This window comes from Acomys minous (genome assembly GCF_964271855.1).
Source record: "Acomys minous genome assembly, chromosome: 16".
In the NCBI taxonomy this organism is placed as follows: Eukaryota; Metazoa; Chordata; class Mammalia; order Rodentia; family Muridae; genus Acomys; species Acomys minous.
The window spans coordinates 88,883,784-88,898,636 of record NC_140498.1 but is presented as its reverse complement, the minus strand read 5'-3'; the positions used below and the strand labels follow the sequence as shown (position 1 = coordinate 88,898,636).

The 14,853-nt window shown below is 49.7% G+C and overlaps 1 protein-coding gene across 8 annotated transcripts in view; it reads left to right on the top strand.

The window, feature by feature from the left end:
- TBX5 (T-box transcription factor 5) overlaps positions 1-4,517 on the top strand; it is an 86,589-nt gene extending 82,072 nt beyond the window's left edge. For all 8 annotated transcript variants that reach the window (XM_084761699.1, XM_084761697.1, XM_084761695.1 and 5 more), the window contains one exon: positions 2,191-4,517. In XM_084761699.1, coding sequence (XP_084617825.1) covers positions 2,191-2,765 — 575 coding nt within the window. In that variant the 3' untranslated portion in view covers positions 2,766-4,517. The remainder of the gene's footprint in view (positions 1-2,190) is intronic.
- Positions 4,518-14,853: the final 10,336 nt, after the last annotated feature.

Here is a 14,853-nt window from a genome sequence, read left to right as displayed (position 1 = left end):
GTCCTTAATTTTAATGACCAAACCTCTCCTTAATTTACTCTTATCATAGAATGAGGTCCACACCACTAACCTGCATCAAAAGTGGTGGATTTGTCACAGGCAACACACTCATGGAAAAATCTGATTCCTATCCAAACGAGTCCAGGGCTCTTAGCTTGGGTGCTGGGTCTTAGGAAGTTTTTGCTGCCACACCCCATAAGTTGTGGGAAACTGTGTGTGCAAAAAGTTTTCAAAACATCCTATTTCAGGAAATTCTTCTAGGAAATAACTCTTCCCCAGCACACTGGTTAGCTCCCAAGGGTACCTAAGGGAGACTCTTCTAGGAATGAAGTTATCTCCGCTACGCTGTACTCAGACTAACTAGCGCACAGAGGAGGGGCCTTATCCAATTCACAGGAATCAGGAACACAGGGTATCAACTCAGCAACTGGTGAAGGGGATTTGTTTCAAATTCCACCCACCTACCCATCCATCTGTCCATCAGTTATCCTGCCACCTGTCCATGCATCATTCACCCAGTCAACAACCATTTATCTACACATCCATATAGCTATCCATAATTTCATCTCTCATCTAGTCATTCACTCACTCATTACCCAGCCAGAATCCAACTACCCGTCCAGAATTCATCTGCCCATCCAGCGTTCACCCACCCACTCATCCATCCATGCATCCATCCATCCATGCATCCATCCATGCATCCATCCAGCCAGCCAGCTGTTTACCCACCCACTCATCCATCCATGCATCCATCCATGCATCCATGCATCCATCCATCCATCCATCCATCCATCCATCCATCCATCCATGCATCCATCCATGCATCCATCCATGCATCCATCCATCCATCCATCCATGCATCCATCCATGCATCCATCCATGCATCTATCCATCCATCCATCCATCCATCCATCCATCCATGCATCCATCCATGCATCCATCCATGCATCCATCCATCCATCCATCCATCCATCCATGCATCCATCCATGCATCTATCCATCCATCCATCCATCCATCCACCCAGCTGTTCATCCACCCACTCATCCATTCATGCATCTGTCCACACATTTATCCACCCACCTGCCATCCATCTGCTCATTCATCTATCTACCATCCATCCACCAGTCCACCACTCATCTGCCCATCCAATCCATGGATATTTGGTGTCTGATTCACGTATTATGACATTGATGAGCAGATACTTCATCGTGAGACAGCTGGATCACACCAGCCACAGATCCACCATCGTCAGCCACCATGTGAGCCCTTGGGCCAGCTCCTTAACGTCTCTGTTCTCCTTTTCTCTCATGTATAAAATGGAACTAACCCACCTCACGCAGTTGCTATGAGGGTTGAGTGGGTCGCCTTGCGGGGAAGTAGTTAGAACACAGCCAGGCATCATCAGCACTGTGTGTGTTTGTTTATACTGTTGTTGCTGGTACTACTGTCATTTCAATTGCTGCTGTGTGTATGCCAGATGGGTGGATGAGGTAATGCACATGATGGGTGAAACAATGATACTACTGTTAATTGCTATCATTAGTAATAAGGCAGGGATGTAGCGCAGTTGGTAGAGTGCTTGCCTAGAATATGCAAAAGTCCTGAGTTCAATTCCCAGAACCATATAAAACCAAGTACGGTGGCTAGTGGTTGTAATCCTGGGGAAGCATGAGGTGAGAAGTTCAAGGTCCTCCTCAGCTAGATAGAAACTTTAGAGCTAGAAGCTGTTGATAGTGGTGGTGATGGTGATGGTGACCATGGTAATGATAATGGTGGTGATGACCATGATGATGGTGGTGGTGGTGGTGATGGTAATGATAGTGGTGTTATAACATTGATGATGGTGGTGATGGTGATGATGGTAATAATGGTGACAGTGATGATGATAATGTGTTTTATGGAATATTTTCTGGAACAAACCCTGAATTAATTGGTTAGTGGATATATTTTTCCATTTAATTCTCAATGCTCCTACAAAGCACTTTGTCACATTTTACCGACGGAGAAAGTTCAAGGTCAAGATTTTGGCTTAGAACTCATAGCCCAAGGGTGTGACCATTATACTTTGTTTTGTTTTGCTTTGTTTTTTTATCAGAGTGAAGGTTGGAGCCTCTAGTATCAGACCCCAGTGACTGTCTCTGGCCTTAGCTGTGGTGTGAGGGTGACTAATTCCTTTCCTATCTTTGCAGATGAAGAATGTTCCAGCACAGAGCACCCCTATAAAAAGCCATACATGGAGACATCCCCTAGTGAAGAGGATGCTTTCTACCGCTCAGGCTACCCCCAGCAGCAAGGCCTGAGTACCTCGTACAGGACAGAATCGGCCCAGCGGCAGGCCTGTATGTATGCCAGCTCCGCACCACCCAGCGAGCCGGTGCCCAGCCTGGAGGACATCAGCTGTAACACATGGCCCAGCATGCCTTCCTACAGCAGCTGCACGGTTACCACAGTGCAGCCCATGGACCGCCTACCCTATCAGCACTTCTCAGCTCATTTCACCTCGGGGCCACTGGTCCCTCGGCTGGCTGGCATGGCCAACCATGGTTCTCCTCAGCTTGGCGAAGGGATGTTCCAGCACCAGACCTCAGTGGCCCACCAGCCTGTGGTCAGGCAATGCGGGCCTCAGACTGGCCTCCAGTCTCCAGGTGGCCTCCAGCCCCCAGAGTTCCTGTACTCTCACGGCGTGCCCAGGACCCTGTCCCCACACCAGTATCACTCAGTACATGGCGTCGGTATGGTGCCAGAATGGAGCGAGAACAGCTAAAGGCAGACGTTTGCCAGAGGGGGCAGGGCGGGAGAGAGGCAGGAGAGGAGAGAGATGGGGCACAGTAGCGATGAGCACGCCATAGATGAGAAACTCACATCATCTGTCCTCACCTCTGTACCTGAGGCTCCCATAGCCACTGATCAGATCAGTGGCCTGAAGCTGCCATTCCAAAAATCGTGGACTCTTGTCGTTTTGACTCAAAACCTACAAAACAAACAGAAAAAAGAAAAAGAAAGAAAGAAAGAAAGAAAGATGAGTTCTACCCTGCATGATCTCTCCACTGTCATCAACCAGGCACACTCACAACCCTTAGACGTGTTCCCCGATTGTTTCTTTTGGGTTCTTGAACATATTGCCTCATTGAGTGTTTGACCCCGGTGCACGGTGAGAGACATTCTGTGTCTCAGTGTTAAAGTTGACTTTGTTATATAATAAATAATAATATATTTTTTTCCTTTGAATTTTCTTACCGGGACCCAGTCCCTTAAATGGAGGGAGAGCAGAGACAAATAGGCCTCACAACATGTGCTTCCAGAGCTTCTCTCCAATAAATGAGCTAAAATGTACATCCGCCACCCTCCTCAAACGAAAGTACCTACCTCCGTCATGTGAGATGTCTACGAAGGTCCCAGAGTATCTGCTAGTTTTTGGATTGGAGTTTGCTTCCCCCCCCCCCTTTTGGTTTTGTTCTGCCTTCCCCCAGTATCATGGCATTCAAAGCTGCCTTCTACTGAGCGGATGGAGTTAGGATGTCGGGCTCCGCATGACATCCCACATCCTCAGCACCATTTCTCCCCAGCTCCGGGTCTCTCCAGCGGCAGACGGGGCAGCGGCCCATTGCTCCTCAGCCAGAAATCTTGCTTCAACAAACTGAAAGCGCCCTGGGTGACACAGGGGAACAGAACTGTGATACAGAGCAAGGGGGGGGGGGAGGTGCACGCTCCCCGCTTACAAGTTGTAGGGGAGAAAAAGAAAGTGAAAATAAATATACTTTGTGATTGACAAGAACAATGATGTCAGCCCCAGGCTGGCTCAGACCTTTGTGACCCTGAAGGAACCGGGATGCGGAGCAAAACAGCTCTAGGTGCTGCAGGACAGGAAGCCAGGTTACCAGTGCCTTGCCGCCAAGAAATGCCCCCCAGCGCCAATCACCTGGGACACAAAACCACACTCATCAAAAGCAGAAAAACAGTGTTTGAAAAAAAAAAAGTATGTAAGTACTACATTATTGTAGGGTTTCTCAGATGTAATATTTTACTGGTACTATTTATTTATAAATAGGAATTCTAATTAAGTAGTAACATGAAACCCAGCCTGGGGGCTGACCAAAACCTTTTAATTTTATTGGTACTCAAAACTGTGTTTGTGTTTTCTCCTCTCTCTCTCTCTCTTCTCTCTCTCTCTCTCTCTCTCTCTCTCTCTCTCTCTCTCTCTCTCATGCCTTCTTTCATTGATTTTTTAAAAAAAAGTTTTGTGTTTCCTTCCTTCCTTCCTTCCTTCCTTCCTTTCTTCCTTCCTTCCTTTCTTCCTTCCTTCCTTCCTTCCTTTTAAAACTGACCCTAATAAACAGAACAGGGTAATCTGTGTGGCTGAGGATGTGGGAGCCTGTGAGCGAGTGAGTGTTTGCACGTGTCCTATGCGATTTTGTCTTTTTTTTTTTTAATGTCGCTAAAGGGGGGTGGGTGAGAATCAAGTACTCGTTTCTTACATTTGTGTGCCCATTAATGCCTAATAAATACCATGTGCTTAAAAGAGTACACCAGACATGAATAGCTTTTTTTTTTCCCCTTGCTTGTTTGTTTCTGGGTTTTGTTGACTGAATAGAGGGACTGGTTGTTGGGAAGAAGGAACGGGGTGGGGGGAGGGGGGCTTGCGGATGGCTTTTGCCTGCTGTCAGGTCTGTCCTGGTGACCCTCAGAGGTACTTCAGGCCCCCCACTCCAGAACAAGGTGGAGCAGGAATATATTATCCATAGGACTAGAACCGTGGGGTGCAAAGACTTAAAACCGAATTTATGTGAGCATTAGGATCAAGGACCTTCAGGAATCCTACCTGTTTCCTGGTTGCCTGACAGAAACAAATTAAAGGAGGAAGAGGTTGGTTTCCGTCCAGGCTTCTAGAAGGGCCATGCTTGTGTGGCCCCACACGCTGGAGCAGAATAGCACAGCGTTGGGAGTCTGGGATGGAGGAGACATTTCCTTCCATTCTTGGTGGACATAGAAGAGAGAGGGGAGAACCCTGAGCGACCTGTACAATCTCCTAAGGCCCGCCCAGTGACCCATTTCTTCCAGCTAGCCCAGCCCCATCTCAGGATAGTAAGCCCATCAGAAGCCAAGTGCTCAAAACAAACCTGTGGGTGACATTTCATAATCAAACCATAACACACACTGGTCTAAAAGTGTTGATTTTTTTTTGTCTGTTTTTTGAGGCAGGGTTTTTGTGTAGCCTTGGCTGTCCTGGACTCACTTTGTAGACTAGACTGGCCTCAAACTCACAGAGATCCACCCGCCTCTGCCTCCCCAGGTGCTGGGATTACAGGCATGTGCCACCTAAATGTGGGTTCTATCCTAAAGTAGATACTATCTTGGCCTGGTGTTTTCTGAGATGTCTTCTTCTGAGTTATTTTTAGATCAGATGCATTGAGGGGTACTCCATGCAGATAACTTATGGATTAGTATTTTTGTTGTTGTTGTTGTTTTGTTTTGTTTTTAGCCAGGGTCTCTCTATTATGTAAATCTGACTGTCTAGAAACTTGCTAAGTAGACCAGGCTGGCCTTGAATTCACAGAGATCCTCTTGCCTCTGCCTCCTGAGTGCTGGGATTAAAGGCATGCACCACCATTTCAACAACAACAACAACAACAACAATTTCTGATTTGTGTATCTGTCACCCACACAAGACAGACAAAGCAGCAGATTGCCTATGAAGCAGTCTTAGTTAGGGTTTAATTGCTGTGAGGAGACACCATGACCATGGCAACACTGATAAAGGAAAGCATTTAGGCTTACAGTTCAGAGTTTGGTCCCTTGTCAGGGAGCATGGTGGCACCCAGGCGGACATGGTACTGGAGAGTTATCTGAGAGTTCTACATCCAGATCAGCAGGCAGCAGGAAGAAAAAGGAAACACTGGGCTTAGCTGGAGTGTTTGAGACTTCAGAGCCCATCATCTTCAGCAAGGCCACACCCACTCCAGAAATGCCACACCTCCTAACAGTGCCACTCCTTATGGGCTTATGGGGGCGGGGTGGGGTAGGAGTGGGGTCACTTTCATTCAAACTACCACAGAAGTAGTGCTGGCGTGGGGCTGGGGGCAGTCTCTGCAGGGAAAGTGGCTGCGACACAAATGTGATGACCTGGCTTCCACCCTCAGCCAGCATCCAAATCAAAAGTCAGGTATGGGGGCGCACCGATAATCCCAGCGGTGGGAACTGGAAACAGGAGGGTCCTGGGAGATTGCTAGCCCCACTGGATCAGAGAGCCCCAGGTTCAGTGAAGGAGCCTGCCTCAAGACAGCACGGTGGTGGAAAGTGATAAAGATATCTGACGCTGACCTCTGGCCTCCTCACGCACACACATGTATGTGCACCCACAAACATAGGGTTGAAGAGATGAGCCCCCTAACTTATTTAACATGAACATACAAAACACAACAACAACAACAACAACAGAAATGAGTGTTGTTCATTTGCTCGTTTGCTTTTATAATTTGTTTTTGATGTTGGGGGCTGGAACCCAGGACTTCATGAATCTTAAGGCGAATGTTCACGGTTCCAATGAGCCATGTCCCAAGCCTACTGTTGTCAAAACAATCAAGGTTTGATTCCCACACACCTCTAGTTACCAGAAACATCCACGTGTGTCTCACCCACCCGGGAAAAGGGACACTCGCCTTGTCCATTACACACAATTCACTGAATCAGGCCCACCGTGGGCTTTTCCTGGGCACAGAGTTCCTAAGAAGTGTGAATTAACCATGGAGAGACGACACGCACAATCCCATTGCTACCACATATGATAGAGAAACTAGGTCAACAGCTTTTTCGGGTCTGAATTAGGAAGGCCGAGCAGAATAAATACTGACTGGCAATATATACTTAATCTTGTGAGTTAATTTGAGAGAAAGCGTGCCTTTGAAGAAGAGATGAGCCCCTAACTTACTTAACCAACTGGACCACCCAAACGCAGACGGAAACATCCTTTATCAGAAAATGCTTGGGACCAAATTTTGTAAATTTGGTTTTGGGGACAGCCGCCTTTGCATAATGAGGTATCTTGGGGGGAGGGGGAGGAGGTGGGCCCCAGGTGCGAACATGAAATTCATTCATGGTTTATGTACACCTAAGTACAGCCTAGAGGTAATTTTGTGTGCTGTTTTCAGCACACTTGGCTTTGACCTTAGCCATTGCCTGGGTGCATGAATTCAGGTGTAGAATTTTTACTCAGGTTCGAAGGTTGCCTGGTGCTCATGATGTTTTGGATTTGGGGCATTCGGGTTAGGGATGCCCATCCTGGACACATACGAATTCCATCTCCACCCCCAAACACTTGCTGCCATCCTAAAATCATTAAGAATTTAAATTAAGAGCATGTTCACAAGCTTTGTTAATCTGAAAGAAAAAAAAAAGATTCTCAACCTGTCTTTGTACCATGGAGCTTATCATTGAATGAGCAGGACTGGGGTGTCACAACAGGACTGGGGTGTCATAAGAGGACTGGGGTGTCACAACAGGACTGGGGTGTCATAACAGGACTGGGGTGTCATAGCAGGACTGGGGTGTCATAGCAGGACTGGGGTGTAACAGCAGGACTGGGGTGTCATAGCAGGACTGGGGTATAATAGAGGACGGGGGTGTCATAACAGGATTGGTGTGTAATAGAGGACTGGGGTGTAATAGCAGGACTGGGGTGTCATAACAGGACTGGGGTATAATGCAAAATGCTTAGGTCTTCTCACTGTGTGGCTGTCCAGGGCACAATAGACATTGCTACATTCTGAATCTGTCTACTGAATCTGACCTGAACTTTCTGGAAGTACTGGGAATACTGGGACAAACAAGGTGATGGGAACTCAGTACTCCTAGATGCTTGTAACTTAGTGAAATAAAAGGTCTTTAGTATTGTGGTGGTTTAAATGAAAATGGTCCCCATAGGCTCATAAGGAGTGGCACTACTCGAGAAGGATTAGGAGGCGTGGCCTTGTTGGAGGAAGTGTGTCACTGGGGGTGGGCTTAGGGGTGAAGCTCAAGCCAGGTTGAGAGAATCTCTCTTTTCTTGCTGCCTTATGACCCAGATGTAGAACCCTCAGCTCCTTCTCAAGCACTGTGCCTGCCTGCATGCTGCTGTGCTTCCTACCATGGTGATAACGGACTAAACCTCTGAACACTAAGCCAACCTCAATTAGATGCCTTCCTCCATGGGCTTCCCTGGTCATAGTGCCTCTCCACAGCAATGAAACCCTAAATAAAACTAGTCTGCCACGTGGGTAGATTGTAGCACTGGGGAATCATGAAGACAGAGTTCACAGGTCATTGAGGGATAGGACAAGGGGATCTAACACAGTCTGTGGTAGTGTGTGTCAGCGTGTGATTATATGTGTGAGAAAGTGTGTGCATGTGTGAGTGAGTGTATGTGTGCAAATGTGTGAGAAAGTGTGTATGAATGTGTGTGTGTGAGTGAGTGTATATATGCGTGAGTGTATGTGTGAGAAAGTGTGTGCATGTGTGAGTGAGTGTATGTGCGCAAATGTGTGAGAAAGTGTGTATGCATGTGTGTGAGTGAGTGTATATATGTGAGCGTATGTGTGAGAAACTGTGTATGTGTGAATGTGTATGTGAGTTTGTATGTGAGTGTGTGTGAATTTGAGTGTGTATATATGTGTGAATGTGAACAGTGTGTGTGTGTGTGTGTGTGTGTGTGTGTGTGTGTGTGTGTGTGTGTGTGATTTGAGCTGTGTCTAGTAATTAATGGGAACTAAGCAGGTAGGGAAACAATTGGCAGGCTCAGCATTTCAAGCAGGAAGGTAGATGCCGATGGGAGGCTGAGAAGAAGCTGTAGTGAGCGTCACCTACCTGCATTCATTTATTTCATCAACAGACGCACGTTAAGATCCTCACTTGGGGACAGTGACAGAGCTGGAAGCAGCGCCAGCTGGGCAGCTGCTAATCACAGAACATCCTGTTTCAGAGATGAGGAGCTGCCTGGATATTTACGTCTCTACTTCCTGGTGGGGCTGCTTGGTCCTCTTGGTGCAGGGAAGCTGTTGTCCTGGCCTGAGCTGTATTTTTTCCTTGTTAACAAACATAATACCCACACCCTTTCTCACACACAGACACCCCTCACACACTCACACCCGCACACTCACACATTCACTTCCTCCACTCACTCAGTATTGGGCGCTTACCTTTGTTTTGTGGCCTGGATTACTGAATTCACTCCACTCCTTGCTGTTCCTTGGGTAAGCCACTTGACCTATTTGAGCTTCTATTTAATCATCCTTGGCATGGAGCATCCCAGGCATTTATCAAAGGGAGTGCTGGCTGCAGTGAGGAGTCAGTTTGACCACCAGCATGCACTGCTCAGTGCAGAAGCCTGGCATAGGGGAAGTGCCGGGGAACCCTCAGCCAATGACAAGAGCAATGGCATCTGCTATCATTGCTTCTTAATCTCCTTCCTTCTCTTCTTTGTCTTTCTTTTCTTCAGAAACTTACCCACGAAATTCCATTAGTTTCACAGTAGATTTAAGGTATGGGTCAGGGTGAGGAAATCTTGCTACCATTATCACTATCACTGGGTACCACCATCACCGCTGGCAGTATTGGTGTTGTCACCACCATTGCAATCACTGTGGCCACCACCATCACCATCACCACCACTATAATTATCATCACCATTTCTATCACCATCACTATCACCCCTGTCACCGTTATCGCCGTCTCCACCGCCATCACCATCTCTGTCATCATCAGCATCACTATCACCATCCCTACCACCATACCTATCGTCTCCATCACCAACATCTACATCTCTACCACCGCCATCACTAGGATCATCACAGCCACCACCTTGCTTCCTCAAGGCAGTTTGGAGAACCTTCTCTTCTGGTCCTTTCCATTTCTAGAACTGCAGATGTCCAGGGCCAGGAGGGCCCTGCAGGGGCAGGAACATCCCACCTGTTTGTTCACACATCAGATGAGCTCCTCAGAGGACACATTCCACCACTTGGGAAGTATTCTGTCTGTGGTAGGATTTATCTGTTGTCATATGACGTGGTGTGTGTGTGTGTGTGTGTGTGTGTGTGTGTGTGTGTGTGTGTGGTGTGTGATCTACTCACTCCACATAGGTCACCACCAGCTTAGAAAAACACTGAGTTTGCTGAAACTACCTACAGAAACACAGATGACTCTGGTCATGGCTTGCTCATTATGATGAGCTACAAAGCCAAAGCCTGCCACACACATGTGACGACCTGAGTTCAGAATCCCTAGAAACACATAGCAGCCTAGCCTGGTGGTGCATGCCTGTCATCGCGGTGCTGGAGGCAGACATAGGTAGATCTTGGAGACTCAGAGGATAGTCATTTCTCCCCGCCCCCACACCCCAGCATTGTTGTTTCATTTGAAATAAACATCTGGAAGTCCAGCTGTGAATAAAATTTTTCTCCAATTTTCTCTGCTGCCCATCTTTTTTTTTTTCCTTGAATAAGAAAGAGGAAGACGGAGGCAGGTGGGGGCAGGGGACACTGCTAAAGGCAAGGGAGCAACTCCTACCGTGTTCTAACTTCTGACATATAGAGGTTGTTCTTGGTAAGCAATCCCCGACCCCCACCCCCAACTCCGTCCCCCCCCCCCCACCCTCTGTGGCATTTAAGGATAGATAAACTCCTAGGAAAATAATTTTTCAAGTCCTGTCTGATCAAAGATCCATATAAAAGTACCCCCCCCTTTTTTTGTATCGTCTAAGGAGAAAAAAAACCAGCCCCCACGGGAGCTCCAAAAGAAGCAGCAATACATTTGCGGACTGTCAGCTAAGGTAGGGCCATCCTCATCACATCTTTCGCTGGGACAGAACCAGAAGGAAGTGATTCTGTGCCCGCTGAGCATCCAGGCTGGGGGTATGTTAGTGATTAAGGGGATCTTGGCTTGGGGGAGGCAGAGAGATATGGCTCAGATTCACGAAAGCATCATAAATCTCCCGTTTTATTCAAAATGTGTGTTTTATAGTCATTTCCTGGCCAATGGCTGCCTTTGGATAAATACATGACATATCAGGATTTAGCTTTTGGGCTCTGAGCTGGGGCTTGAATGGAGGGCCAAGCATTCTGAGTATTTCCAAGCACAGCAAAGGAGTGGATAACGAGGCTCTTTGTCTTCTGGAGTCACCCGCATACTACACCGAAAGCAGAAACAGAGGTCGGCACCAAACAGGACCAAGAGAGATAGAAGTTCCACCTGCTCTCCATCAGGCCTCCAGTCCCTGCTTCCACCTTCACCCAGAACCCATTCATGAGGGGTGCCCCCAGGGTTCAACCTGCACCCAGCACACAGTCATGAGGGGTGCCCCCAGGGTTCCACCTTCACCCAGCACACAGTCATGAGGGGTGCCCCCAGGGTTCCATCTTCACCCAACACACAGTCATGAGGGGTGCCCCCAGGGTTACACCTTCACCCAGCACACAGTCATGAGGGGTGCCCCCAGGGTTCTACCTGCACCCAGCACACAGTCATGAGGGGTGCCCCCAGGGTTACACCTTCACCCAACACACAGTCATGAGGGGTGCCCCCAGGGTTACACCTTCACCCAGCACACAGTCATGAGGGGTGCCCCCAGGGTTCTACCTGCACCCAGCACACAGTCATGAGGGGTGCCCCCAGGGTTACACCTTCACCCAGCACACAGTCATGAGGGGTGCCCCCAGGGTTCTACCTGCACCCAGCACACAGTCATGAGGGGTGCCCCCAGGGTTCCACTCTCACCCAGGACACAGTCATGAGGGGTGCCCCCAGGGTTCCACTCTCACCCAGGACACAGTCATGAGGGGTGCCCCCAGGGTTCCACCTTCACCCAGCACACAGTCATGAGGGGTGCCCCCAGGGTTCCACCTTCACCCAGCACACAGTCATGAGGGGTGCCCCCAGGGTTCCACTCTCACCCAGCACACAGTCATGAGGGGTGCCCCCAGGGTTCCACCTTCACCCAGCACACAGTCATGAGGGGTGCCCCCAGGGTTCCACCTTCACCCAGCACACAGTCATGAGGGGTGCCCCCAGGGTTCTACCTGCACCCAGCACACAGTCATGAGGGGTGCCCCCAGGGTTCCACCTTCACCCAGGGCACAGTCATGAGGGGTGCCTCCAGGGTTCCATCTTCACCCAGCACACAGTCATGAGGGGTGCCCCCAGGGTTCCACCTTCACCCAGGGCACAGTCATGAGGGGTGCCTCCAGGGTTCCACCTTCACCCAGCACACAGTCATGAGGGGTGCCCCCAGGGTTCCACTCTCACCCAGCACACAGTCATGAGGGGTGCCCCCAGGGTTCTACCTGCACCCAGCACACAGTCATGAGGGGTGCCCCCAGGGTTCCACTCTCACCCAGCACACAGTCATGAGGGGTGCCCCCAGGGTTCCACTCTCACCCAGCACACAGTCATGAGGGGTGCCCCCAGGGTTCTACCTGCACCCAGCACACAGTCATGAGGGGTGCCCCCAGGGTTCCACCTTCACCCAGCACACAGTCATGAGGGGTGCCCCCAGGGTTCCATCTTTACCCAGCACACAGTCATGAGGGGTGCCCCCAGGGTTCTACCTGCACCCAGCACACAGTCATGAGGGGTGCCCCCAGGGTTCCACCTTCACCCAGCACACAGTCATGAGGGGTGCCCCCAGGGTTCCATCTTTACCCAGCACACAGTCATGAGGGGTGCCTCCAGGGTTCCATCTTCACCCAGCACACAGTCATGAGGGGTGCCCCCAGGGTTCCACCTTCACCCAGCACACAGTCATGAGGGGTGCCCCCAGGGTTCTACCTGCACCCAGCACACAGTCATGAGGGGTGCCCCCAGGGTTCCACCTTCACCCAGCACACAGTCATGAGGGGTGCCCCCAGGGTTCCACTCTCACCCAGCACACAGTCATGAGGGGTGCCCCCAGGGTTCCATCTTCACCCAGCACACAGTCATGAGGGGTGCCCCCAGGGTTCCATCTTCACCCAGCACACAGTCATGAGGGGTGCCTCCAGGGTTCCATCTTCACCCAGCACACAGTCATGAGGGGTGCCTCCAGGGTTCCATCTTCACCCAGCACACAGTCATGAGGGGTGCCCCCAGGGTTCCACCTTCACCCAGCACACAGTCATGAGGGGTGCCCCCAGGGTTCCACTCTCACCCAGCACACAGTCATGAGGGGTGCCCCCAGGGTTCCATCTTTACCCAGCACACAGTCATGAGGGGTGCCTCCAGGGTTCCATCTTCACCCAGCACACAGTCATGAGGGGTGCCCCCAGGGTTCCATCTTTACCCAGCACACAGTCATGAGGGGTGCCTCCAGGGTTCCATCTTCACCCAGCACACAGTCATGAGGGGTGCCCCCAGGGTTCCACCTTCACCCAGCACAGTCATGAGGGGTGCCCCCAGGGTTCCACTCTCACCCAGCACACAGTCATGAGGGGTGCCCCCAGGGTTCCACTCTCACCCAGCACACAGTCATGAGGGGTGCCCCCAGGGTTCCACCTTCACCCAGCACAGTCATGAGGGGTGGCCCCAGGGTTCCACTCTCACCCAGCACACAGTCATGAGGGGTGCCCCTAGGGTTCCATCTTCACCCAGCACACAGTCATGAGGGCCTGCCCCCAGGGTTCCACCTTCACCCTAGAACTCATTAGATCTGCCAACTCCAACATTTGGCTGAAAGACCTTGGCTTGATGGGATCAAAGGTTGGCAAAAGCAGTTTTTTAAAGGGAAGAGTGTGTGTGTGTGTGTGTGTGTGTGTGTGTGTGTGTGTGTGTGTGTGTGTACAATGGGAATTAAACCTAGGATCTCAAGTATGCTAGGCAAGTGCCTTACCACTGTGTTACATCTCCAATCCTCATTTTACTTTTTTATTTTGAGACAGAGGCTTCCTATGTAGCCAAGGCTAGCCTCAAACTTGTGATTTTCCTGCCTCAGCCTCCTGAGTAGCTGGAGTTATGAGTCTGACATCATGCCTGATTTATGCAGCAGGTCTGGGATCTGAACCCAGGGCTTCACACATGCTAGGCAGACAGTTGGCCAACTGAGTCACGTTCTCAGCCCTAGTTTCTTCATGTCCGACGTGGGACACTTCCAGTGAGATGAGCTATGGTGCCAAAGCCCACGGTCTTGGCCATGTGGAGTTCTCAGCCCAGCGTGGCATTGGATGCCATGTGTTTGGGTGCCCACCTCATGCCTATGGTATTTGACACTGCAAAATACACGCAACCAGGTATGACAGCACAATCCTTTAATCCTAGCATTGCGGAGGACTTGAGTTCAAGGTAACCCAGAGTCACAAAGGGGTACTGTGTCTCCAAAGAACAAACAGCAAAAAATAAAAACAAAACAAAACAAAACAAAAAACAGGATAGACACAGCATGAAGCATGGGGACGCCATTTGCGCCTATTAGCACATCCCATTTGTTCAACGGTGACTATGCATTTGCCCAAAGGGCTCCAACCCTCTGTTGGTCTCTCACACTTTCCAGAGTTTCCTTGGTATGGAGCTCCCTGTTGCTTTGACTGTGGTATTGGGCACAGAAACTTACTTTTTACAAAGTACAGCTGAGCATCCTGCTCCAGCACCAAGGGCTCAGCAGAAATCAGCTCCCACTGAGGTCACACAAGGAGGTTAGCTAGGTGCTGAGGGTCCGACACATACACCCTCAACTGCCTTTTTTTAAAAATGGAGGCTTCTTTTGTAAAATTATTCACTATGGGATGAACTAATTTATTTAAGCCATAATCTCTTTTATTTCAGTTTTATTTTTATTTTGATAAGCATGTGTTTCTGTGTTTGGGTATGTGCGTATGAGGCCAGTTACCTATGAAGGTCAGAAGAGGGCACCAGAAACCCCA